General features: G+C 37.1%; 2 protein-coding genes across 16 annotated transcripts in view; one reads left to right on the plus strand and one right to left on the minus strand.

The window, feature by feature from the left end:
• MFSD8 (major facilitator superfamily domain containing 8) overlaps positions 1–1,183 on the minus strand; it is a 28,366-nt gene extending 27,183 nt beyond the window's left edge. For 8 of the 11 annotated variants that reach the window (XR_006414567.1, XR_006414564.1, XR_006414566.1 and 5 more), the window contains exons 1-2: positions 982–1,182; positions 599–690 (exon numbers count right to left, since the gene is read on the minus strand). Coding sequence is in view for 4 of the 11 variants with exons in the window: in XM_044428714.1 (XP_044284649.1) it covers positions 599–690; positions 982–1,055 (166 nt within the window). In the remaining 7 variants the exon portion in view is untranslated. Of the gene's footprint in view, positions 1–594; positions 691–981 lie in introns of those variants that run through there. The other 3 variants (XM_044428715.1, XM_044428712.1, XM_044428713.1) reach the window with 3 other exon arrangements.
• A 239-nt stretch (positions 1,184–1,422) lies between these two features.
• ABHD18 (abhydrolase domain containing 18) lies at positions 1,423–22,718 on the plus strand. Of its 5 annotated transcripts, none has more exons than XM_044429141.1 (15): positions 1,423–1,505; positions 2,094–2,302; positions 5,482–5,589; positions 7,192–7,296; positions 7,642–7,726; positions 8,047–8,147; positions 8,551–8,629; positions 8,720–8,804; positions 9,387–9,414; positions 11,430–11,568; positions 12,112–12,201; positions 12,660–12,761; positions 16,120–16,492; positions 17,934–18,096; positions 20,036–22,718. In XM_044429141.1, the coding sequence occupies exons 4-15, from the start codon at positions 7,205–7,207 to the stop codon at positions 20,085–20,087; spliced, it is 1,389 nt and encodes a 462-aa protein (XP_044285076.1). In that variant the 5' UTR covers positions 1,423–1,505; positions 2,094–2,302; positions 5,482–5,589; positions 7,192–7,204; the 3' UTR covers positions 20,088–22,718. The 5 variants fall into 5 exon arrangements, with proteins under 5 accessions (XP_044285076.1, XP_044285077.1, XP_044285073.1 ...); XM_044429138.1 differs by lacking the exon at positions 1,423–1,505 and adding an exon at positions 1,519–1,727; XM_044429142.1 differs by lacking the exon at positions 2,094–2,302.
• Positions 22,719–24,965: the final 2,247 nt, after the last annotated feature.

Here is a 24,965-nt window from a genome sequence, read left to right on the forward strand (position 1 = left end):
TTACTGTGTAAAGAATATTATAGGAATGGGGAGAGAAGGAATAGAACTGCAGCTCTAAAATATGTTCAGATCGTATGTGCTTTTTTTAAAAAGAAAAGAATATGATTTTTAGTTCATATTTGAAAAGAGAACACTGAAACCTAGCCTACATATTACAAAAAGACCTGGGTGGCATCCAACATATATTGTAATCAGATGCGAAATGGTAAGTGGGATCACTCCTTTGGCTTTACTGGAAAACCAGGTCCATCTGGCTTTTTTCTTCTTGAACTGTTTCTATTCCAGCTAAATGCTGCATTTTCTATGTACTTTAAAGTTGGTATTGCAAGTTCCTTTCTTACTTTTTCCATCCCGATCCTTTTTTCCTTTTCTGCCATGTATTTTACATTTTAATCCTACAGACCAGGAATGTCGTGTTTTAATTTCATTTACGCAAACCACCCTAGGACACATCTTGGCTGAAAAGTAAGGCAAAAACACTTTAAATAAATGTGTTGATTGCCATTTGAAGCTTCCATGAGTCATTTTAATGTAAATACAATGCAAACAAAAAAGCTATAGTACAAAAATAAAATTGATAGGCAGTATATTTACCAACCAACACTACTGAAGAACATTGTAAGGTACATTATCCGAATGGCTCTCCACCGGCTACTGTAGTGTGGTAGTGTTTCCATAACATCACTGCATCTGCAGTAACAGTAGCAATAAACAAAGTAAGTCTTTTGTCCACTTTACAAGCTTTTTTAAAGCCTAACAAGTACTAATAATATGTAACTGCAGCCATTTTATTTATTTGGCTATACACCTTATTATAAAATACAAACTTAAGGCAGCTTAGATAAAAACATGTCAAAACAAAATAGTACGACATACAGTAACACAAAAACTGTATCAAGCGCTACAGACTGAAAACACGAAAGACTCCATTGAAACGATATCAGCAACCGCGAACTGTCCTAACCCCAACCCTCTACCTACCTGCTGCCTTCATCGTGGGAGCCCAACAGAGGCTCCTCCGGTCGCTCCGGAGAGTCCAAAACAGCAGCCGCCATGACCGGCTTCTACACGCCGGGATCCAATCCGCACCCGCCTTCTGACAGCTAAACGCGCGTGCGCGCGAGCACGGCGCACCTATATCCTAGTCGTTGTTCCTCCAGCTCCTCCAATGTGAGTGAGGGAGACTGACACGTCACGTGATCCGTGGCGGCGAGGAGGCGAAAAGCGAGAGAAGTCAATGTGTTGCTGAGTTCTGGTCACGTGAAACGCGAAGAGCTCATTGGCTTGAGGAGAACGTTTTTCCCCGCCCCTCGCTCAAAAAACCCCGCTCGCTTGACCTCTGGCGTTTCTCGCGCGGAGAAAGGGAGCGGAAGGGGGAGGGGCGGCAGCGGCGACCTTCGGGACGGCTCGCCCCTTTTCATTCGCTGTGGCGGGAGGACGAAACGCGCGGGCGGTGCGGGCGCTGGCGGTTGAAAGGACAGGCAGGACGGCAGCTGGAACGGGAGGTACCCATAGCCTCCCTTCCCCTTCCCGCACGGGCTTCTTTCTTTCCTCGCAGGGAGCTCGCCGCAGCGTGGCAGGAACGTGCAGCTTGACGCGTCTCTCTGCTCGTCCCCGTGAAACATACAAGGAAATCCAGCTGGACTAGGGACTCTGTGCAGCACGTTGGGCTCATTGATTGAACGTGCGGAGAGGCAGGCGAGGAAGAGTCTTGTGGTGCAGGATAGGTCTGCACAGATTGTGTTTGTTTACTAGCTTTGTTTGTGTCGGTGGTTTATACCTATTTCCCAAATGGGTTTACGAAAATGAACAGTTGGGAGAAAGATGATTTAAAAGTCGGTGGACCCAATTGCACTTTTTCTTCCATAGAAATGGTGTCTTTTCCTTGTTCTGGCCTTGCTTCTTCTAAATATGTTTTTATTGAATTTCAGTTTCTAAAATAAGAAATTCAGTATTCGAACAGATGGAGAGGGTGTTAGATGGATTATAATGAGTTAATTCGTTATTTCACCGTCTGTCTCTCCATTTCGTTCATCCCAATCAGTTTTCCCATAAATTGTTATATATTGTCAGTTTATTGTTCTTTGTATTAGGTTATAATCCTGGCTCCTGTGCACACTTATGTAAGAGTGTGCAGTTTATACTACAACCGTCTGCACCTCGACCCCCTGCCCTGGACGTCTTGCAATGTATTTCTTTGCTATCATTTGAGACCTACGAGCTCACATTTAAGGGACAAGATAATCGCTGACAAATTCGTGAGCCAGCAGCTCCTCTGTGTGGGAGCTTTTGTTTGTAACAGGTGGGAGGCACAAATAAAATTTCTGGAGGTCTGTTCGTGCTTTATAATATAAACTCCACAGCCCACAAGGCAAGAGAAAATTATGGTGAAATGGAGGATTCTGAGTTTGTTTCCTTTTAAAGGATTGCCTGTTGCCTAAAGCATTCTTGCCCCATCAAAACCAAGAGGTATTCCTTATTTTAAACACCAGTTCTTCATAGAACACTGAAACTTTTTGTTCCTGGCTGTTTTAGAAAACTGCTTTGCTAAACTATGGAATACTATAAGTATGTACCGTATATATTGGTGTATAAGGTGACTTGCATATAAGACAAAGTCAATATTTTGGGCTGTTTTTCTGGTGTTTGTCATACATTGGGTGTCTAAGATGACCCTCAATTTTTGCTTTGCTATTTTTGGTTTCAAGGATCATCTTAGACCCTGATATATATAGCATGCATGTTTACTACAGTAAGAGAAAACTGGTGGGTTAGTTGGATTGTAATGTCCTGTAGTAAGGTTATTGTAGTACCACCCATAATGAGTGAACTGGCTCTCTGGTAAGCTTTTCAATGTAAGTTACCTAGGTGTTGCTTATGGTTTATGAGATTGCAAAAGGACAATCTCATAAACCATTAATAGATAGCTTTCCATTCTTTAAAAATTTGTAGTATTGTTCATATTAACCTAGATAATACAGTATCATATAGTAGACAACCTTGCAGTTTGTATATTCATGTTTTAGAGAGCCTTGGCTATTCGGTGGTGTACAAATGAATTAAATACATTGCATTTGAAGCTTATTTATTTGGTTTGTACGCCACCCGTTAATCAAGAAAGTTCAATTAAAAGCTTGAAAAATGCAAACAAATGCAACATATAATAGCAAATCAATTAAACACCAATAAAATAACAACAGAATAGCAACAATTAGTACACAACAGCTTTGCTCAAATTAGCAGCAATAAAATCCAGTAAAATGCAATATATAAAGATAAAAAGATTGTTATAAAAAGATTGAAAGATTTTTATTTTGTTGTAAATATTGGGTGAATAAAAAGGTTTTATGAAGAAGAAAAAAGATGGACACCAGGTATACCTCCTTGGGGAGCTGATTCCACCACAGTCAAAAAGGCCTTTCCCCTTGTAGCTACCTTCTGTATTTCTTTTAGGGGTGGCTCTCTGAGAAGGACCTCAGATGATCCATGCAGGCTTATATGGCAAGAGGCATTCCTTTAGATATGCTGACCCCAAGCCATTTAGGGCTTTAAGTATTAGTGTGAGCACTTTGATTTGGACCTGGGCTTCAATTGGTAGCCAGTGGAGTTGGAGGAGAACTGGCATAATATGTTCATATTGGCCAGTCTCCTTCAGCAGTTTTGCTGCTCTATTCTGATCCAGCTGAAGTTTCTGGACCGTCTTCAAAGGCAGCACATAGAGTGCAGACCAGTAATAGACCAGTAATTCCCCAGCACCACCTTCAGGTAGTGAATATGTACCACTATCAGCTGGTCAGGTAGGAGTGGAACCACTGCAAAATTGTACCTCCAACTCTGAAATCCTGTCAGTCTATCCAGAAGGCTACCATGGTTGATGGTATCAAAAGCCATTGAAGGGTCTAGGAGAACCAAAAGGGTCACACTCCCTGTCTTTCTCCTGGCAAAACTCATCCCACAGGGCGACCAAGGCAGTCTCCATGCTAAAACCAGGCATGAACCCTGAATGAAATGGATCAAGATGATCAGTTTCATCCAGGAGTACCTGGAGCTGTTCAGTCACCACCTGGTCAAATGCCTTGCCCAGTAAGGGGATATGAGCCACTGGCCTATAGCTGTTGACATTTTCTGGGTCCAGATTGGATTTTTTCAGGAGTGGTATGGTTACAGCCTCCATTAAAGAAGCTGGAACCACTTCTCCTTTCCAATAGGCATTTACATATCCCTGCCTTGTTTTGAATGATAAGCCATTATGGGCAAGGGTCAAGTGTACTGGCTTATCTCCCTGTTTGTATTTTGAACCAGCAGGTAAATGAACAGACTTAGCAGTTAAGCGATACATCTGTAGAATAGATGCAAAGTGTTTTGCTTAGTGGGCAGAGCATAGAGGCGAGCGCCCCTCCTGCATTCCTTCTGTCATGCATGCCTGGGGTGCCTGTAAGCCTCCCAGTTTGGAGAGTTGTGAGCAGTCTTGTTGGATATGAACTCACAATTTCTGAAAAACCATAAAATTCCAAAATCACTGAAGATTAAGGCAGACATATTTGTACAGAAAAGCTCAGATAGGTGTATTATGAGGAAAAAAGAGCAAACAAAATGCATGTGGTAAAATGAGAAGACAAATGGCACTGGTAAAATATTAACTAAGCAATTACATTATGTCAAAGGATAGGGCAACCTGGTTTTGTTTGCTTTACTTGATACACAGTGGTTGAACAAAGCAATGACATTAAAACAATTATATCTGAGTAAGAAAAGAAAATTGACTTTTCCCCTCAGTTGCATTAAAGCAGCATTTTATACTTTTATGTGGAGCCTGAATATAATCTAACAATTGTAAATCTAATAACTATAGGCTTCAGAAAATTTATGTATCAATTAAAACCAAATGTTTACTTGTTTGTGTGTATATATGAAGTATATATACTATTTTTATTTCTTTTTTACCTTAAATGAATAAGATTTGGCTGTATGTCTGATTTGTCTAACCATTTTCCTGATAACGATCGTAAGAAATGTAGAGAGGTAAAAATAGTGGTGGTCTTATTAAGAATATTACTATTTGGAAAAGAATGGCTTAGTGTGTTGTGCATTCAAATGTATGTTGACATAACCAGGAATTTACTGTGTTTACATGTTATGTTTTAATTATTTTCTAATTAAAATATTGTTTGCTTTGAGAATTCTGCATTGTGAGGCAGATTAAAACTTCAGTAAACATTAGGCAAAATGTGCAGACTGCAGATGCAATCTAATATTTGTCCAACAAAATGGAGGGACATGGGTGGTGGTTGATAAAAAGATGATGTATAGTAGGCCTACCTATGGCGGTAATTATGTGTATAGACCAGGGTTTGTGAGCAGGTGTGTCTGATCACTTTGTACATAACACCAGGAGGGATAATATAAAAACAACTCAACCTTTGATATGTTGAATATTTAAAACCGAAGCATAAAGTTTCTTTGGTTTCTTTGTTTTGCTAGGAAAATTAATTTTAAAACTCAAATGAATTTGAGTGATACTTGCATCTGAATGAAAACAAGTTTGATCTACAGCATCAGGAGTTCTGAAGTGGCACGCTTTTTATTCTAGTAAGTGTACTTTTAAAGAACAAGATTTTTAAATAGTACTCTGATAAAGTATTAGCTCTTAATGGTATGAAAAAAATATCGAACACTTCCGTATTGATTTTTATGATTAAAACTTGTGTCTAATAGAAGTGAATCTCTAAATCATCTTATAGCTTATCATCTTAAGGTAGAATTTAATTAATACTAAAAATCAAAGTATGCTGAATCTTTTGATAACTGGGATAATAAGGAATATGCACCTTGTTACAAGACACTCACTTTAAATAACAGATTCATGTCATTATGAGATGAGATAGTGTTTGAAGCTTAAGAACTAGAGCGTTTTTTACTGTTGAATAATTCACATGTTTAGGAAGTTAGGCTTTGCACAGCAGTGTGTTAAAGACATCTCTTCTTTGAGGAGAAACTTAAAGGTAATTGAGTGGTGCTCAGTTGTAGGATTGCAAAAGAATTGATCTTCCTGTAGTCATTGCTCTGCCTGGAATTTTTATGCATAATAATATTTCCAAAACTGAGAGATCATTGTATATTGGGAATCTGCTTGTTTGCCATAAAGTTGAAGAAGACATGGACAATTTTATACAAGCATGAGGTTTGTGAAGTTCATCAACATTTGAAACACAAAACCCGGACCTCACTCCTGAAGGAAATAGATCTGTCTTTGGATTTAGTAGTTCTGATTCCTGCAGTTATGTACAGCAGTTGCTGGGGAATTTGGGCAGAAAGATGCCATTGCACTCACATTGTACTTGTGGAATCCTGGTTGGCCATGCTGTGAACAGAATGCTCAACTGGATGGACTCTTGGTCTGATGCAGCTTGAATCTTATGTTCTAAAGCTGTGTTTGATATGATAAAAATAGGGAGGGCTTTAAGCAGTCGGCTTCAGAACAGTAGTATATTTTGAAAAGCTTTGCAGTAAAAGCTGAATGAACTGTACTGCAAGAGAGTCATTTTAGCATTCAAGCATGTTCTGCCCCCCTGCCCCCACACTCATGCATGCTCAAGACCAACTCACAGTGTTAGGAACGGAATCAGGTTCCAAGGAATGACGACACAGGAGACAAAGTACCAAGCAGCACTAGTTTATTACGTTCTTGCAAGAGCGGTGCGCCCACCTCACAGGTAGCACGCCGTTTTTACAAAAGACATTGCCTTTTATTCCCTTTCCCCGATGCACAGACCCTGCCTCTTTTCGCCCATTGGTTGGGTTACTAAGAGGTCACAATCTTCTCCGTCCACCTTTATTAACTTAATTAATAAAATGCCTTTTTCATTTAATGTTTGATTTTATACCAGAATTGCTACAACACTGATAAGCTGCATGTTGAAAGTTCATAAAATCTAAATGCTAAGAGATTGATTTTCTAATGACTTTTTCAAACAGTGTTCATGCAGGGGGTTTTGTTAAAATAATGCCCATTCTGAATGTACTCCTTGGAAGTTTAATTGTAAATTCTCCTGTTTGTGTATAATTACTCATGTTTATGATTAGCTTTTGCTTTCATTGCAAGCAAGAGGAGTTGTGCTTTTACGCTTCATGAAATAACATATGATAGCCATCTCATTTCCAAGTAAATAACTATTTCTTTTCTCTTTCCAGATGTGCTTTGCTAATGGGTGTTAGCAAGCTAGATGTATTATATAGGCGCCTTCTTCTAACTAAGCTTTTCATTCAAGGCTGGGGAAGACCAGAAGACTTGAAAAGGTAGTTCTAAATTGTCTCCTACTATTCTTTTTTTATGACAGTGCTCCAGAAGCCAAGAATTCTTAGTGTACACTGAACTTAAAACAATTTGTTACTCCCTTGAGGAAAGAATATTTGCATGACAAAACAATGGTATTAATGATATTGGCATCAATATGTTTTTATGTCTAATACAACTTGAGCTTTTTAGCTTTAGGCATGGGGCTTGTGCAGGGAGTTCCATAGCATCCTAGTGGTGGAAATCTGGGCAAAAAGAATCAAAATTATATGGGTAAAATATGTGTTGCATGTACTTTATCTGTGTAATAATACCCAAAACAAATTCTTATTTTTTTTTCTTAACAGAATATTTGAGTTCAGAAAGATAATTGGAAACAGGGAAAAATGTCAGAATCTGGTTTCAAGAGATTATCCAGTGCACATTACTAAGGTATTACAAACTAATCAATATATCTGCACTCAAGATGTGGAGAGAATTGGCTAGTGGTGAGAAACTCTTGTTTCCAACTGCACCTGAACTTGGAATTATCTGGATCTGACTCAAAGTGGAATGCATTTTTTAAAAGTGGGGATGTTCATATTGCAGACATGCTCCACTGCTGCACACCAATCATAAGTATTTGCCAGTTTTGCCATAACTTTAACTCCTTATATGGGTTTGTAAAAGCGTCACAACTACTTTATATCTTCTGTGAAAGATGCATGTTAATATTTTGTAGCTACAGTAAAAATGTGGTGCTGTTTCTGTAGGTTGAGGAACAATCAGACTGTAAGATCCTTGATGGACACTTCATTTCTCCCTTGGCTCATTATGTTCCAGAAATCATGCCATCAGAAACCATCACAGCAAGGTACAATCAAGAATGCAAGATTTGTTAAGAAATTACAAAGACTGAGATGGGATATTGACTGTCATTGAAAAGGGGGCATGAAAATGTTTTGATTTAGTAAGAATTCTTTGAAATACTAAGGGTGGATGGAATTGATATACTTCATATTCTGAAGCATTAAAATTTTGCTAATAAACATGAAGCTTTGTTATAAAATATATTTTGTGTTAGTAGTTGTTCATTAGCAATATTTATATACAGCCTCTTATTTTCACAGATCCTGATGATATTTGCAATGCATTCAAAAAGTGAACAATAACATGCACCTATAATTAATTGGCTTTTGTTTAAGAGTGTTTAAAATTACCTGAAATTAATGTAGTGTATAATGTTCTTCTAAAGTGCCCCCCCTCTCTTTTGATAGCTTTCAATTTATAGTACCAAAGAGATGGAACAGCAAATACAGACCTGTGTGTATTCATTTAGCAGGCACTGGAGACCATGTAAGCATACAACTTTCCATATTTATACTTTTTCAAACCCTGTTACATGGTTGCTATTTAATTTATCCCTATGTATCACTTGTCTTTTAGCACTTTTGGAGACGGCGTACTTTAATGGCCCGTCCAATGATCAAAGAGGCATGTATGGCTTCACTGTTGTTAGAAAATCCCTATTATATCCTTTTTATTTGAGCATAATTTACTTCTGAAGTACAAATTCAGAATTCAGTCACATTCTCAGTTCTAGCACAAATACATTAGAAGAATTATATCAAAGTGTAGGAAGCATAAGCCAATTTATATGATTCCCATACAAATAGATAATTTAGAAATTCACTCAAACTATACTTGAAAAACATGGCCTGTAATTACCTGGAGAGTAAGTGGTTTTGAGTGAAACGAAATCACTGCAGGTTCTAAGTATCTGTGGAAAATTCAAAATTCATGAATCTCAAATGTAATTGCAAATGATGAGTGTTCCCCCTCTCTGTATATGTATATGTATCTATATATCATGAAAACATAACTAGATAGATAAAATCAGTTTTAGACTTAGAGGGGACAATGTCTGCATCTTTGGATACAGGTAAATTTCTGAGATGCCCTTTTGAGAACTATGTCCATGGAATATACTTTGTGCATGTCAGTGTATTTCATCACTTGCTTAAACTTTTAAATGTATAAAGATTTTAATGGAACATTTGAAACCTAGATGTATATGCCTTTCTACATTAATTTCTTTGACTTATATCTATACATGGATGCAGAAAACCTAAGGACCAGTTGTAAGTATTATAAATATATCACATTTTCCTAATACACTCTTCCTTCCATCTTTTCCAAAAATATTTTAAGAAAACAGATTGTAATGCTTACCTCATGCTATGCTTTGGTGTGTTTGGAATTAACAAGAGAGTCTTATCAGTTCTGAGTGTCCCATCCAATTACTAGATAATATAGAACCAGAATTGGAGATCCTTGAAAATGACAAGTGTATTTCACCGCTTCTGCGTGTTTTCTAACTTGATAAGAATCTGTATATGTTAAAGGACTTGAAGGAAATGGTTGCCTTGAAGGCTGGAACAAGTGGCACCATACCTCTCCAAATTCTCGGATATCAAGGAACTGGATGAATCAATCTATGGAACTTTCAATATAAAATTTGACAACCGATACCATTGTTCTACTATCTTCATGATTGCCCAGTGTTCTTCTATGTGCATATTTAAGAAAAAATATCCCTAAATAGTAGTAAACGGAATCAAAGGGTAAAATTCACACACAATGCCAGGTGTGTTCAGCAGCTATTTTAAGTATTAAGCTCATGATTGACCTGATCAGGAATTGCTCTGTGATGTCCAAACCTAGATGTAGTAGTGTTAAACAATACAGAGGTAACTTATAAGTTGTAATTAAGTTAATTATGGATTGTTTAATCAACCATTAATCTACAGTGACTAGCTTGGGTGTTATATAGCAAGTCCTGATAAAGGAGTGAAAATTTTTTAAAAGCTGCAAAAAATGTCCAACACACACTACAGGAAATCCTGGGCTAATTAACCCACAGTTTGCCAGTGTTATGTCTGAACATACCCTAGAACAGCGATGGTGAACCTTTTAGAGACCTAGTGCCCAAACTGCAACCCAAAATCCACTTATTTATCGCAAAGTGCCAACACTGCAATAAAACCTGCAAACTGAGCTTTTAGTTTAGGAAACACAACTCACAGCCAGTCCAAGCAAATAGATATATATCCTTGGCAGCGGACTGACTGGCCATGCAAAAGCTCAGACGAGTTGCAGCTAATGAGTCATGACTCATGACGTCATCGCCTGGCGCTGCTACTCCTTTCCGAGCATGCACATGGCCCCTATGTGTGCTGTTATCCAGTGCTCAGCTGCTGAGGCGATGCTGGGGTGACTTGTCTCGTGTGCCGACAGAGGGCTCTGTGTGCCCACTATGGCATGTGTGCCATAGGTTCCCCACCACTGCCCTAGAACAAGACAATAAACATAGAATTTTGAGCAATCTCTCTAATAAAACTCATGATAGTTCTCTTGCTCTTTGTTCCAAATTTTTGCCTTCAGCTAGATACAGAACTGCAAGGTAAAACTCCTAATCATTGCAAATATATTTCACAGTAGAGTGTAAAAGTGGATATAGCTTGTCATTTTTCTCATTTACCCCCATACAGGAATTGCTATGCCTTATTTCAGTACTTTCTATCTCTCCAGATTAGCAAGCATAGAAATAGTGTGCTGGATTCTGTCCATCATGACACAAACATTAACTTGTTGAGCTGTAATGTAACAACTTAGTTTGCTATAAGCAACATGGCTACTTGGAAAAACAAATCCTGTAATTTCACTTCCACTAGCGCTTTGAAACACACTTGTTCAATACTATATTATGGTATTTCTAATTCTAACCTTATAGTAATTGTGGTTACGCAGCAATGCAGCAACATATAGTCAAAGTCCACAAGTTTTCTTCTTTGGCATGTATTCCCAGAGTGTCAACATGCTGTGGCATTTTGTCCTACTGGTAGTTTTGTGAAATGTATTCCTTTTTACTGTGAAATATAGTTTGAACAGCTGTATCTTTGCTCTCAATTTGTATAGACAATTGTTACTGAGTTAATTGCTAGATTTTCTTCTATTTTAGCTTAGCATAATGTATAATATAAACCTGTCTCAGATGAAATGGGTGAATTAAATCTTATTTTCTGAAGGATTATGAGTACTGTTAATGGTTTTTTTTAAAAAAAATATGTTTGTCTTTCTTTACTTGTGAGGAAAGGAGGTCATGTTTAAAAAATGTCTCTGACCTGTTTGTGATGGGAGGAGCTCTTGTCCTAGAATCAGCGGCCCTTTTGCATTGGCTAGAAAGAGAAGGCTATGGACCCCTAGGGATGACTGGAATATCGATGGGAGGACATGTATGTAAAAACTTTTTTTTTAATTAGCAGTTATTCAGTTGAAGCTTATGTCTTTTAATTAACTATAGAGTAACAACTGAAACATTGAATAGCTTTCTAAATTAGCAGCTATTAAATGTTGCAAGATATGTAGGTAGATTTCATAATATAGCATGATGCAGATATGAAAATGGGATGTACAGATTTGGAAATACTTTTATTTTCATATATTTTATTGGTCAATAAGAGTATAATTTGGTCAAAATTCTCTTACATTTCACATTTATGTTAATAGTGGCTCTCCTTTAAAGTTATTTTTAGGAAACAATTCATTGTATATAAACTCTTAAATTGGTGTACTAGAATGATTGAGATATATTTAATTCATTTGCAACATGTCTATACTGCATACTAACTGAAGCTCTCCAGACAACTTAAAAAGATTAAAACCTTTAAAATGCATTATGAAAATCATTCATATATCAACGCACGTATATTTAAAACAATCAGCAGTGAGGACAAATAGAAGTCCTGCTAAAACATATATTTTCCTCTTTTTAACAGATGGCATCATTAGCAGTGTCAAACTGGCCTAAACCTTTACCATTGATTCCTTGTCTCTCCTGGTCTACAGCCTCTGGTGTTTTTACTACGGTAATCTATTTGTAGTTAATGTACAATGACAACTAGTTGCAAACACAGAAGATTTCAAACCATTAATATTTTGTGAATGTTAGATTTTGATGGAAATAGATACTTTAGGTTCTTGAAGTTAGAACTGTGAGGGGATATGTTTAAAAAATTGCTTTACCACTTAAGACCCTATTAAAAATCCTCAATTCCAAAAATGGCGTATGTGGAATAGGAGACAGCTGAGTAAAATTATGCCCAAAGTTCTCAAAGGCAAATGGAATTCTATGCCTGACCTTTTCCCCTATTTGTTAATGGGCCTAGTAAAGTATTTTCAAAACTGATGGAAGTGTCAGAAAATGAAACTTAGAATTGTTTAAATTATGTTTAAGTATTTTAATAGTATAGCATAAAGGTACATTGCTTTATAATTTGGTTTCTGGGATTCTGCTGTATAAGGAATATCCATCCTTTAATTTCAGGGTGTACTGAGCAAAGCAGTGAACTGGAGAGAATTAGAGAAACAGTATTATACTCACAGTGTTTATGAAGAAGAAATAATTCAAATGCTTGAATATTGTGGAGTAAGTTAATATTTTTCTTGTTGAAAAATGAAACGCTGCACAGTTTGTGAAAGATGCATTCAATGCTGCTGTACCTCTGTGCCAATTGGATCAGTGGTCTTGGGGTTGTGTTGTTATTGTTGCTTGTCACCTAATTATGATTGTTTTACTTTTGTTTTTGTGTATGTGTTTTAACCTTGTAAACCGCCCAGACAGCCTTTGGGCTATTGGGCAGTAAAAAATGTAAATAATAATGCATATCCTAGTGCTCAAACTGTTGTTAGAGTTATCTGTATGCTCATGAAAACAGCAACATTCATTAGTTTCTAATGGTAGAATGAAGGTTATCCAAAGCATCTAACAAGAAAATTGCTCATTTTGCCTTAGTAAAATGCTCAAGTTCTTATATTTCTCTACAAGAAGCTATAATTTTGGTTACATGTGTTGCAGTTTTTAGTATCAGATCTTAGAGCCATGTGTAGATTCATGGAGACTGAAACCTGGAAGATTCTTCCCCCACCCTGTGCACATCAGGTTCATCAAATATTAATTTAAACGTTGATGTATAGAATCTCACAGTGCCTTTTCCAGTGGGTCATCTATTCTGTTCCTTTTTTCTGTTGAGTTGGCAGTAGCCAGGATTCGCTTTACTTTTCAGCTAACTTTGTTAAAGGTAGCTGAACAGGAGGGGCATAGGTCAACAGCCAGGAGCATGTAGTGTTTTGCAGAAAATCCCAAACTCAATCCTTGACATTTCAGGTTGGAGGAACCTGGGAACATGTGTGGAAAGAATTCTGCCTGAGAGAGCTGCTTCCAATCAAAATGGACAGTACTGGGCTAGAAGGGCCAGTGGTGTTGACTGTATGAGGCAGCTTCGTAAACTCAGAGTAATGTTACTGTTTTACCTTAAGGTAATACAACAGGTTAGGTTAAGATGCCCAAGATCTAATGCAAGGTAGGAGACAGGAAATCGATAATTAGACCAGTATCTTGAAGGAAAAGTAAACATTTCTTAATTAGGCTTGCTGTGATAGAAAAGTGAAATGTTATTTGAAGATTTGCTGTGGGCTCTCAAATTTAAGTCAATTAATTCAGTCTAAGGCTTTCCCTCTCTGCAGAATCACTGAAATAGCTGTAGCTTAACAGAATGCTGTCTGCTCTTATGGGCCAGCTACATTGAAAAGTGTCTCAAAGTAACACTTTATCTCCAGTCAAACAATTATTTGTGTTCTATGAATTCAATGGAAGAGCCATGAAGGTTTATTTATTATTTATTTATTTAAAACATTTTTATGCCGCCCCCATCGCAACAAAGCCTCGGGGCGGCTCACAACAAGCTCACAGGTTCAAGCCAGGAAGGGTCCATCTAGTTCACAATGGTCAACCAGCAGGACATGAGTGCAGCGGCATCTTCCTATTCATGTTTCCTGTAACTCAAGTACATAGGCCTGTTGCCTTTGATAGAAGAGATAGCTTATAGCCATCAGGTCTATTAGTCATTGACAGCCATATTTTCCATGCATTTGTCCAGCCCTCTAAGACCATCCAAATTGAAGGCTATCACTACATCTTCTGGTAATGATTTCATAACTTAATTCCATGCTATGTAAAGAAGCATTTTCTTCTATCTGTCCTGAATCTTGTACCAATCATCTTCATGGGGCAACTTTAGTTTCTAATATGATAGGAGAATAAAAATGTATTCTTATCTCTTTATTCCACATCATGCACATTTTTGTACACCTGTATGATGTTTCTCCTTACGTGTCTTCTTTCTAAGCTAAATCTTAGATGTTATAACCAGTAACTAGCTCAACTTTCCTCCCTTCTGGGTTTCTTAACACTGTTATGAGTTCATCATGAGAAGAGAAACAGATGCATGCAAAGATCACCATCTGTCTTTCCCCCCTCAAATTGAACTTGTACCCCTCTATCACTATGCTGTTCCACTGGGAAATAAGTCTAGAAAGAGTTGGAGAAATAACAGCAGAAGGAAAATTCTGCATGTTCTTTTTCAGACATCATCCTCTCATTGGTTTTATGTAGCACTGAAGAAAAGAAAGGGCAGTAACTAGAAGGGCTGGCAGGTTACCCTTGAGACCAGCTTGACAGCCTCCTCAGTCTGTAACATTGGCTGCTATTGCCTGGAATTTCTAGACCTTAATGGTAGTAGAGAATGACTGTATTTGCTTTGCTTTGCTGCTGTTACAGTTCCTATAGTTAGGAAGCCTTTGCCTATCAAGTAAGCCATCTATACAGAACTGTTTAGGTGGGTTAACTTCTGAAAAATAGAAGAAAATGGAATCAATTTTTCGCTTACTGTATCAACAGTCTTCCATTAGATTGGGTGGGAAACCTGACCTCTTCCAGATGTTTTTGACTACAGCTTTTCTCAGCTTCAGCCAACATGGCCAGGCCATGGAAAAATAAAGTACTGCAAAGTTTCCATCCCATGCCACTGTTTAAACACACTTTTTAAATTAATAGTTGACTATGTAACAAAGTTCAGATAAATTTCTGATCTTGAACAAAATTTTATAGCTCATTAAAACTTTGCAAGTGATAGAGATCAACTTAGATTCCCCAGACCATAATGTTAATCAGGGTTAATATAAATCACCTAGAATTAACTGTGAATTTACTTTGTGTGTCTTTCTTTCAATCACTACTTTTAAATCTGCAATTTGTTAATTTCTTGTTAAACATCCTCCTTTTCCATTTTAAAAATGAAGTATAGTCTGTTCCTTGTTTCAATACGAATCAGTAGTACTCTCAGTAGCTATTCTTAGCAATTACGGAAAAGCTAAGCTCTCTCATAATCCAGACAAGATAATAGAATATATACAACAGCCAAGAAGGACCATGATTTATGATAGGAAGAAAATGCTTCAAGGTGAGTCTGATATTCTTTGCAGTGAATCTTATGAATGCATTCTCATTTGTTCAATTTTACAATAAGAGAAAAACCTTTTTTTCAGGGTGTGATTCTATGTAAAGGTAATAAATAGGGGCACATTTGTAAGGTAGCTTCACTACTGGACAGTGAAAAAGATGCATCACTTTGTTGTCTTCCTTTCTATTCACATGATTTGATAAGTGATTCTTAGTAGAAGTTAACTTATTAATGGCAGAAATGCAAGACTTAATACTGATCATGCTTTACAAAAATCCTTGATTATTTAATGCATATTCAGGAAGTATATTGAGTTAAAATGTAAGAGTTGTCCTACTGCATTAAAATTGTGGAAGTCAAATTATAAATTTAGGTGTATTTTTTGTAGTCAGAGGGAACTCTAAAGTGATATTAGGTAACTGATAATTTATGAGGAAATTGAACATTATGCAAAAGTGCATTAATTGAATAGGTATTTTTATTTAGACAGATTCATTCAAGATGGGACAAGACTTTGTTAAAAATTCTCCCAGCAGTGTGGACAGTTTGAGCAACCTGGATCTGAATTCCAGTATGCTGAACCTGGATAGCAGAAGCAAAGTTGTGTCTTCGGAAGCTGGCTACTGCCTTAGTGCTAACAAAAATACTCTAAGTGCCTCAGCGGAAGGAATGTTAGTGCAAGAGGCACCAAACATACAGTGCATAAACCAGACTTTTTCAACCAGCAGCAGTAGCAATAAAGACTTTTCCAGTGAGCAGAAACGTCTGATAAGTGGAAAAAGTAGCAGTTTACAAAGAGAATCTCTAATGTTCATGAAAGGGGTGATGGATGAATGTACCCATGTAGCTAACTTTTCAGGTATATACTCTGAGTTTTGAATTTGTTTTTTTCTTATTTTTACCCTTTGAACAGTCTGCTTTAATTTCTGTCTTGCTAAGGCATCCCATCCAAGAGCATGCTTCTTCTAAACTTGACTTCTTTCCTTTCTTCCCTCTTATCTCTAATTGGCTAGTCTGCCTAGCAGGACTAGGGATGTAGATGATATGGAAGTTATGTAATGTTGTAAATGAGAGATCTTTGAAGGACAACATGATCACTAACAGCATAAGTCTGCACTTTGCTGTGTGAAGGAAAAATAATACAGGCTTGAATGTGGGGGAAAGTGCATTACTATAAATCATGGAGAACTGTGATGCAGAGCAAGTCAAAACAATGCAGCTTCAGCACATAAAGCCAGATATGGATGGGAGGTATGGCCAAGGCAGGAAGTGGGATACTGGGATCTGTGTTTATGGAAGCAGGGCTTGCCTGTTGCTGCCAAGTTGAGACTGCAAAGCATTATTGTTACATGAAAATCCTGAATACCTATACTGATGATTCTAATGAAACCTGACAAATCCTCAGCAGAGTAGTAAACTTGCTTGAAATGACAGGGTATTATCATAAACCCTGTCCTATTACTCCATGAGTCCATGAAACAGAGGAAAGGACATGGAGCACATGAAACAATTGCATATTACAGGATGATGTTGACTTGTACCAAAGTAGGGGCAGAATATTTTAAAGTGATCCATACAGTTGAGCTACAGTAAAACCTTAGATTGCGAGTAACTTGGTCTGTGAGTGTTTTGCAAATTGAACAAAAAGTTTTTCTAAATTTTAACTTGATAAACACGCGATGTCTTGCAGTACGAGTATTATGCGCACTTTGCCTGCCGAGTGTCATGTCAAAACTGAACGCCGGTTCTTCTCTCTCTTTCATTGCGGGTGTGAGTTCAGCATCATCCCCCCCCCGATCACACCCGTGATTGTGCCCACCTCCCCCTGAGCGCACTCGTGATCGCGCCTATCTCCCCCCCCAGCGCGCCCACTTCAAATTTATGTGATTAAAAAAAAAAAAGTCACAGAACAGATTAACCTTGAATCTTATGGGGAAATTTGCTTTGATATACAAGTGCTTTGGATTACAAGCATGTTTCCAGAACGAATTATGCTCACAGTCCAAGGTTTTACTGTATAAGTGGCTTTATTTTTTACTAGAAGTAAGAATGCTGGTTCCATGTTCTGAAACACTCACCTATAAGCATTTTTTTTGCCTTTCTGTCCATTTTTAATGTAACGTAATGGTAGCTGTTGGAAATGATACTTGGGCAGTAAAAAAGCTACAACAATTTAAATAGCTCCCATCTGCTGAAGAACTATTTTTGAATCCTAATATAACTAATGCTAGCTAAGCTTTCTCTTCTCCAAAACTAAAGCTAGTATGTTTAGCTTCAAAGAACTTTTTATTTGTTCTCAGTTCCAGTTGACCCAACCATGATCATCGTTGTTCAAGCCAAGGAAGATGCTTATATTCCAAGAACTGGTGTACGTAGCCTTCAAGAAATATGGCCAGGGTGTGAAATCAGATATCTGGATGGAGGTCATGTTAGTGCCTACCTCTTCAAACAAGGATTGTTCAGGTTTGGCATTTATAATAAGAACAGAAAATAAAAAAAATCACCTTTAAATGCTAGTAGTTCTAGGATATACTTGGATTTTTGGTAAACACTAAGTGTACATGCCTTTTGTGATGGTGCTTCAAATTCCAAGCTGTCAGCATGGAAGTTTACTTTAAACACAGTACTGCCAGAATATTTTGGATCACAGGGCCCACTTGAAATTTGGAGAATATAGTGTGGGTGCAGTCACAAAATGCTGGGGAGAGCATTCAGAAAAGTTCTAAGGTGGGCAAGAAAATTGGTGAGGCTAAAGACAGATAAATCTCCTAAATTCAGAATTATTTATTTGAACACATATTAATAGGAAGATTGCTCCCAAATCCATTTTACCTAGCTGTGCTTACCCTATGCATCTAGCACACACAAACTATAATCCCTAACATTGCCAGTATTTGCAAAGGGCACCCAAAACACATCACATCCAGAAAACAGATAAAGAACCTTGCCCGTCTTTCTTCTCAATCGTCCTTCTACTTTCAAGTTACTGGGTAGTGGTGGTCACAGTGTGCCTTTCTTTTTAAAAAAAAACTTTTCAACAGGTAGGGAGGGTACATGTCAAAACCAAGCTCTGGCCTTTAATAAACAGTTTCATTTCCTGAGGATGCCTCTTAGCATTGATAAGGTATTCTGGGAATATAAAGATGCTTGCTGGAAGGCCAGTCTTGGCATGCTGTACATTCCAGATAGCAGATTACAAGTAAGATTCAGGTTTCACAGGGTACCGGGGGAGCGGGGGGAGTTCATGGGCACCAGAGATCCCAGTGAGCTAAGCTATGATTTTGCAGTATGGGAACAGAGAGAAAATGAACCTGGGGCTCAGCCTTTGCCACCCCTCCTTTGTTCAAACAAAGCATATTTTAGATAAGCAAGCATTCTTCCCTAATCTGGATGTAAAAATAATGGATGTTACTCCCAAATTACAGAAAATAAAATAACCCCTGCCAACAACTTGAAAACAAAATAGTATGCAAAATGGAGGGCTTCTTAGCCCTTTGAGTGTTACACAGCTTCCCTGGATGCCATTTCTTGCCTGTGTGCTTTATTTTCTTTAATTACAGGTTTCTTTTTCAGAATTGTAGTTAAGAGGTGTGGCCCACAAAGTGGCTATTCAGGGGGTAAAAATGTCCCCCCCAACCCCCCGGCAAGTTACTCACACTTTTTGTAAATATTAGCCTGGAAATAAAGATAGAACCCCAAACTTAAATGTCATGGGTTTGAAAAGGACCCCTTCTGTACCATCTGGTGCAAATATAGCTAAACCATAATTTAAGGCTGGAAAGGGAGGGAGGAAGGAGAGGAGGAAGTTTTTGCAGCCCCAAATCCAGCACTGCAGTTCAGCAAGACCATTGTATTCTGTCTATCCTTTCCCTTCATTAAATCAGTGTTGCTGAAATGTAGCTGAACTGCTAAATATATCTGCCTTTTCAATAAATGGTTATACGAAACTCTTGCTGATATAAAAATGATATATGAATATTTATATTTCCTCTGTCCTGAAGACTGGCAGGAGTAATATCTTAAAATAGATACAACTACCCAATTAAAATGTTGAAAGCCTTGACCTGCATACTATATTTCCTTTCTTTCTCTGAACTCAGATATCCCATCCTGGATCTTCTCCAGTTGAAGGATACCTGTGGTGAATGCTTATGTAAATTCTTATATTTTTAATGGAGAGATGATAGAGAAGCTAAGAATGCCTTCTGTAGTTTACTAAGAGGGTAGAAGTGATCTGACAAGTATGATGGGCCTTATTTATTGATTTCTATCTGAGAGCCTAGTCACTGATCATAAAACAAGTGCTAACAATTTTGTTGGAACAGTGAACTTGGGCTAGTGACCTATACATGATGATTATTCCTTCATTAGTACAGCTAATCTTCTCTCTCTTCTCTTTTAGACAAGCCATATATGATGCATATGAACGCTTTCTTCAGAAATATGCTGTATAGTCCTTTTGAACTACTATCTCGTATTGTTCTGATCTTTTATATGGATGGTTATGTCAACATTATATGGAGAACAAGCCTATTATAGATTGAATTAAAAGACACCAAACAGATACCACTTTTCAACAGTGATGCATACCTAAGGACATAATTAACAAAGGCTGATTTCAGACTTGAATTAATTTATACAACACATGGTTTTAGCAGAAAGTTGAGTGTTAGTTGAGTCTGCAAAAATATACTCAAAAACTTGAAAAGAATACAGATATCCATTGAGGAGAGACCAATACAATATTGAAAGCTATTTAAATTGGAGTTCGTATAAATTTCAGTATCTATTATTTTGCGCCATATGCTAGGAATTTTGCTAGGAATTCAAAGATGCCGCATTAAGAGAGCACAACGATAACATTCTTACACAGAGGAGAAATGAACTAGATTTAAATAAATTAACAACTTGAAAGATTCTTGTCAGTAGAAATTTTCTTAATACAGTGTGTGGACCCTAATTCAAGTCGTAATGCAAAACCAGGTTATACCCACAATCTTCTGTCTAGCCCGTCTTTCTAGGTTTCTACTTCAATTTGAAAAATGAAGAAAAATCCATAATTGGGTCTAAAGCAACGATTTGTTCTGTTCAGCTTTAATCATTTACAGTAGGAGTGCTATGCATGCGCTTATTTCAAAATGGAGTGCTGGACAGAGGTACATACTTCTTTCCAGAAGCAATCATAGAACTGTTTATTGGTTGAACTGTTATACCTGAAATGAAAATAAAAAGTATGGAGCATTCTATATATGTTGCATCTATTAATACTGTTTTAATCTTGGTTTTCTTGAACATTTCCCTTAAACTATTTTACCTTCAGTCACAGTAGCAAAATATTTTATATTTTATTTTGATTCCAGTACTTCCGTACTTCAGTGATTGACTCACAAAAATCCACAATTCTTTCTGTCAAAGTGGAATATTCCTTCTGTAAAATAGATAGCTCAGTGTCTTCCAATTCAAGTGGTAAAATTTGCTATTAAGGATAGTGATTTTTACTCGATTGGGTTATATCTAGAGAAGTGTGAGTAGAACCCTACTTCTACTTTCTGCTTGAGTTTTTCTGGGTCTTTCATGTGGCAGCCCTCTGCATCTCCAAAACTTTCCTGGGAGTGCACCCATGGTTGCATTAGGATAGGGAAATTGGCAGAAATGGGAGAATTTGCCATGTATAAGCAGAAGAATCTTTCTGCTGGTGCAAGACATGTAAGCCAATTTATAGATGGTACAAAATCCTATAACACTGCACAAACTTATTTGAGATTGGAAGTGATTTATACATTGTTTAAAGTTGAGTGAAGCAATTCAGTGTCTTAATGTAACAGGTAAACATGTTTTTAGATTTTAAAGTAATGAATATTAGATGTATTCTCATTAACTTTACTAAATATACATGCCAAATTTTTGAACCAAAATTATGCATGTAAATACTACCATATTTGATTTGAATAGTAACAAGAAAATATGCTCTTCTTTAAATTGGATTTTTAAAAAATGAACTGTGCAAGTGAATCATGCCTAATTAACATTGCTGCAATTGACCCTTACCTAGAATTGAAGCTCATTGAGTCTAGTGGAATTTCTGAATGCATAGAATCATACTTTTAAGGCCTTTTGAAAAACACTTTGTATCTTTGAGAAACTTCTTTGAAAGAGCCTAAACCTGAGGGCCAGACCTGTCAAATCCAGAATTTTCAGTGAACTTCCTGATTTCTCAGTGGACATGTCACACTAAAACTGCTTCAAGTGGAATCCCAAATTTAAATCAATACTGCTAAAGTACAGGAAAAGAGCATTGTTTCTTGAGAATGTTTGAAGGTTAAATTTTGGGATGCTTTAATATTAAAATATTATACCTTAAAACTCCAGTGAACTCATTCCTCTGTTCAGTTATGGATATCTTGCAAAGCATTTTTCCAAAATTCACATCCATGTGCTGTGCTTGTTGATGGCTTCTGGGGCATTATTCTTTAGGACAGACCTCTGACACAATGGTACTAATCTAATTGACTTGAAAGAGTTTGAAAATGATACCTGCTACTAACAGTAAGCTATCAAATATTAATTTTTACTGAAGACACAAAAATTCATTGATTAAAATGTTAGCGTTTGAAATTTTTAGCAGAAGCAGTTCTTCTGTATTTGACTTAGGACTCAATCCTATGCATATTTAGAAAAAACACCTGTAGTTTCTAGAGTTCCCCAGCCTGCCATGCTGGCTGGTGAATGCTGGAAATTGTGAAACCTTTTTTATATTTAAGTGTTTATCGGGTTCTGGCCTTTAGAGATTTAAGGAGAGATTTAAAACTGTCTAAATTTAATTAAATTTAGAAGGCTATTGTATGTGCTGTAAATGTCTTCTTTGAGGATTAGTGAATATTCTTCTTGACAAAAAATATTACATGGCCTTACCTTACTATAGTCAAGTGTCTCTAACTCTCTAACTTTGCACATTTTAAAGGCGTTACTAATGGTGTCCAAATGTTGAATGAAAATTTGTAATTTAAATGAAAATGAGTTTAATTCTGTATACTTGTTTCCCAATTACATTTTATATTTTCTAATAAAAAGTTTGTAAAACTGTCTAACATTTTCATGCTACTATTCTGTATTGTGAAGTATCTTCCTATATATATTTCCTATATACATTTGTCTAGTCATTATGTCCTAAAGGAAAAACTGAATTGGATAGTCAGACCAAACCCTAGTATACTTATACAACTGTATTTCCAAATCAGTTCTTGAGTTTTATTACATTTTGTAAATGGTAGCATTTTATATGGAAATGCTTGACTGCTTTCTAGACCACCTTTCCCTAAAACTTGAAGTACATAAAAGTTTAAAACACATATCCACAGATATAAAATATACTAAGTGTTCCATAATGATTATATATTACAGTAACCAGACATTACCAATATTGTAAGCACTTTAAAAATACAGACAGCTATGAGTATGTTACATCCTTAGTACAAAGATGTTCATAGTTACTCAATTACAAAAGACTGCTTCTTTGTATCTTACCAAAGTGGGCTTTAGATAGATCATATGGAAATATGAAATTATGTAACATATTCCTAAAATCTACATTAATGGTACAATTTGTAAAACTTGGATCAAAATACTGTTTTATATCTTAAGGTTATTCTGTGTTTAAGAAGAGAATTTTAATACAGTATATATTTAAACTTTTGAACTGGTTGTCAGAATGCCTGAATGACATTTAATTACATACTATAGTCATTTTAAAAATATCATTTGCTTTGAAAGTATACCTCTATGCATTTTGAGATCATTTCTCATCTCGTATTCATTTAAAAAAAATGTACCATTTTAAGTGATAATGGAAGAACTGCTCATAAAAAGAAACTACTTTGTGGAAGCAATTTCTGGAAACTTCCTAATTTAGGTTAATGGAAGAGATCTTGACCTTCCTCTTTATGGCATCCTTTGAGGTTCAGGGATATGTGTTGCCCCCCCCCCCCCCCACGTCTTCTTTTCTCAAATCTGAGCATGCCCAGATCTCTCAGTCTCTCCTCACAGGGCAGTGTTTCCAAACCCTAAATGATTTTTGTTGCTCTCCTCTGGACCCTTTCTAAATTTTCTGCATCTTTCTTAAATCTTGGAGCCCAGAACTAGATGGAGTATTCCAGATCTAATCTTCTCAACTGTGCAAGAAGGTGATGTATTCATTGATCACCTAACAGCTGCAACACTGGTAGAGGGCAGTTTGTTCCCAGCACACCACCAGAAGTTTCCAGTGCAGGTACTGAATGAAATTGTTCCACCTTTCCCAATAATGGAGAAGGTTTGGTTCAAAATAGGGGTTTCCATCCAGTGTAAGAGGAGAGAGTTCAATGGAAGAAACTTCTGCACTTTATGTCTTCTTTCAGAGAAAAATCTGGGATTAGGCTGCAAAACAGCTGAGAATCCTCACCACTGTTCCTATGATGGCAGCAGAAGTAGAGTGCACACAGGCAATACTGTTCGTTTGAAATGGGTTGCTTAAAGACTCTTTGTTTTCAACCACCAAACAATTTGTAAGGCAGAAAAATGGAGGGAGTGTTCTGCTGTAAATACTTTTTTCTTCTCTCCTTTCACTCCTTGTTTTAAACACCTTTTTGAAGGTTGAGTCTTGCTGGTAAGTTTTGTTCCAAAAACTGGATAAGCTGTCTGCAAGGTAGCTTATCCTTCTTTCTATAAATTGAAGCGCTTTAAGTGCAGAATCAAATAAGGAACAGTAGAGGCCAAATACCTCCGCCCCCCTTTCAGCACAAAACCAAGTGTGACAACATGTGTTCCTTCTGAAGCAAGACAGGAGCCTATTCTACAGATTAGTTGCACACTAAGAACTTGAAATTGAATCACTTGAATGCTATATGATGGGCTCTGCAGGAGAGGAGGATGGACGGTAAAGATGTAGCTGGCCTTGCCTCTGGTGAAGCAAACTCCAGTGGGCTCTAGTCAATACTAGTTACAGCAGACATGAATGATAGTGAGAATATATCAGGTTATTCTTGGGTTATTTGACAACTGCTGTAAAGTGAAATGGACAATGAAAAAGTTAGACAAGAGGAAAATTGACTCATTTGAACCGTGGTGTTGGTGGAGGCTCCTATGCATTCCATGGACAGCGACGGTGATGAACAAGCAGGACATAGAGCATATTAAACCGGATCCGTCCCTACCCAGCAAGATAACAAAGCTGAGACTCGTGTATTTTGGCCACGTTTGGCAACCAAGCTTATTAGAAAAAGATACAATGCTTGGTAGGCTCAGCCGCAAGAGAAAACCAGCTCGTTAAAGAGCGAGGTTAGACTCCATCAAAGAGG

This window comes from Varanus komodoensis, unplaced genomic scaffold (assembly GCF_004798865.1).
Source record: "Varanus komodoensis strain SLA01 unplaced genomic scaffold, ASM479886v1 scaffold2, whole genome shotgun sequence".
In the NCBI taxonomy this organism is placed as follows: domain Eukaryota; kingdom Metazoa; phylum Chordata; class Lepidosauria; order Squamata; family Varanidae; genus Varanus; species Varanus komodoensis.

Excerpts from the sequence above, each read along its gene's own strand:
- ABHD18 (XM_044429141.1), top strand. The coding sequence starts at position 7,205 with ATGGGTGTTAGCAAGCTAGATGTATTATATAGGCGCCTTCTTCTAACT. Across the intron at positions 7,727-8,046 it reads ATCCAGTGCACATTACTAAG|GTTGAGGAACAATCAGACTG; the intron begins GTATTACAAACT and ends CTGTTTCTGTAG. Across the intron at positions 11,569-12,111 it reads GAATATCGATGGGAGGACAT|ATGGCATCATTAGCAGTGTC; the intron begins GTATGTAAAAAC and ends TCTTTTTAACAG.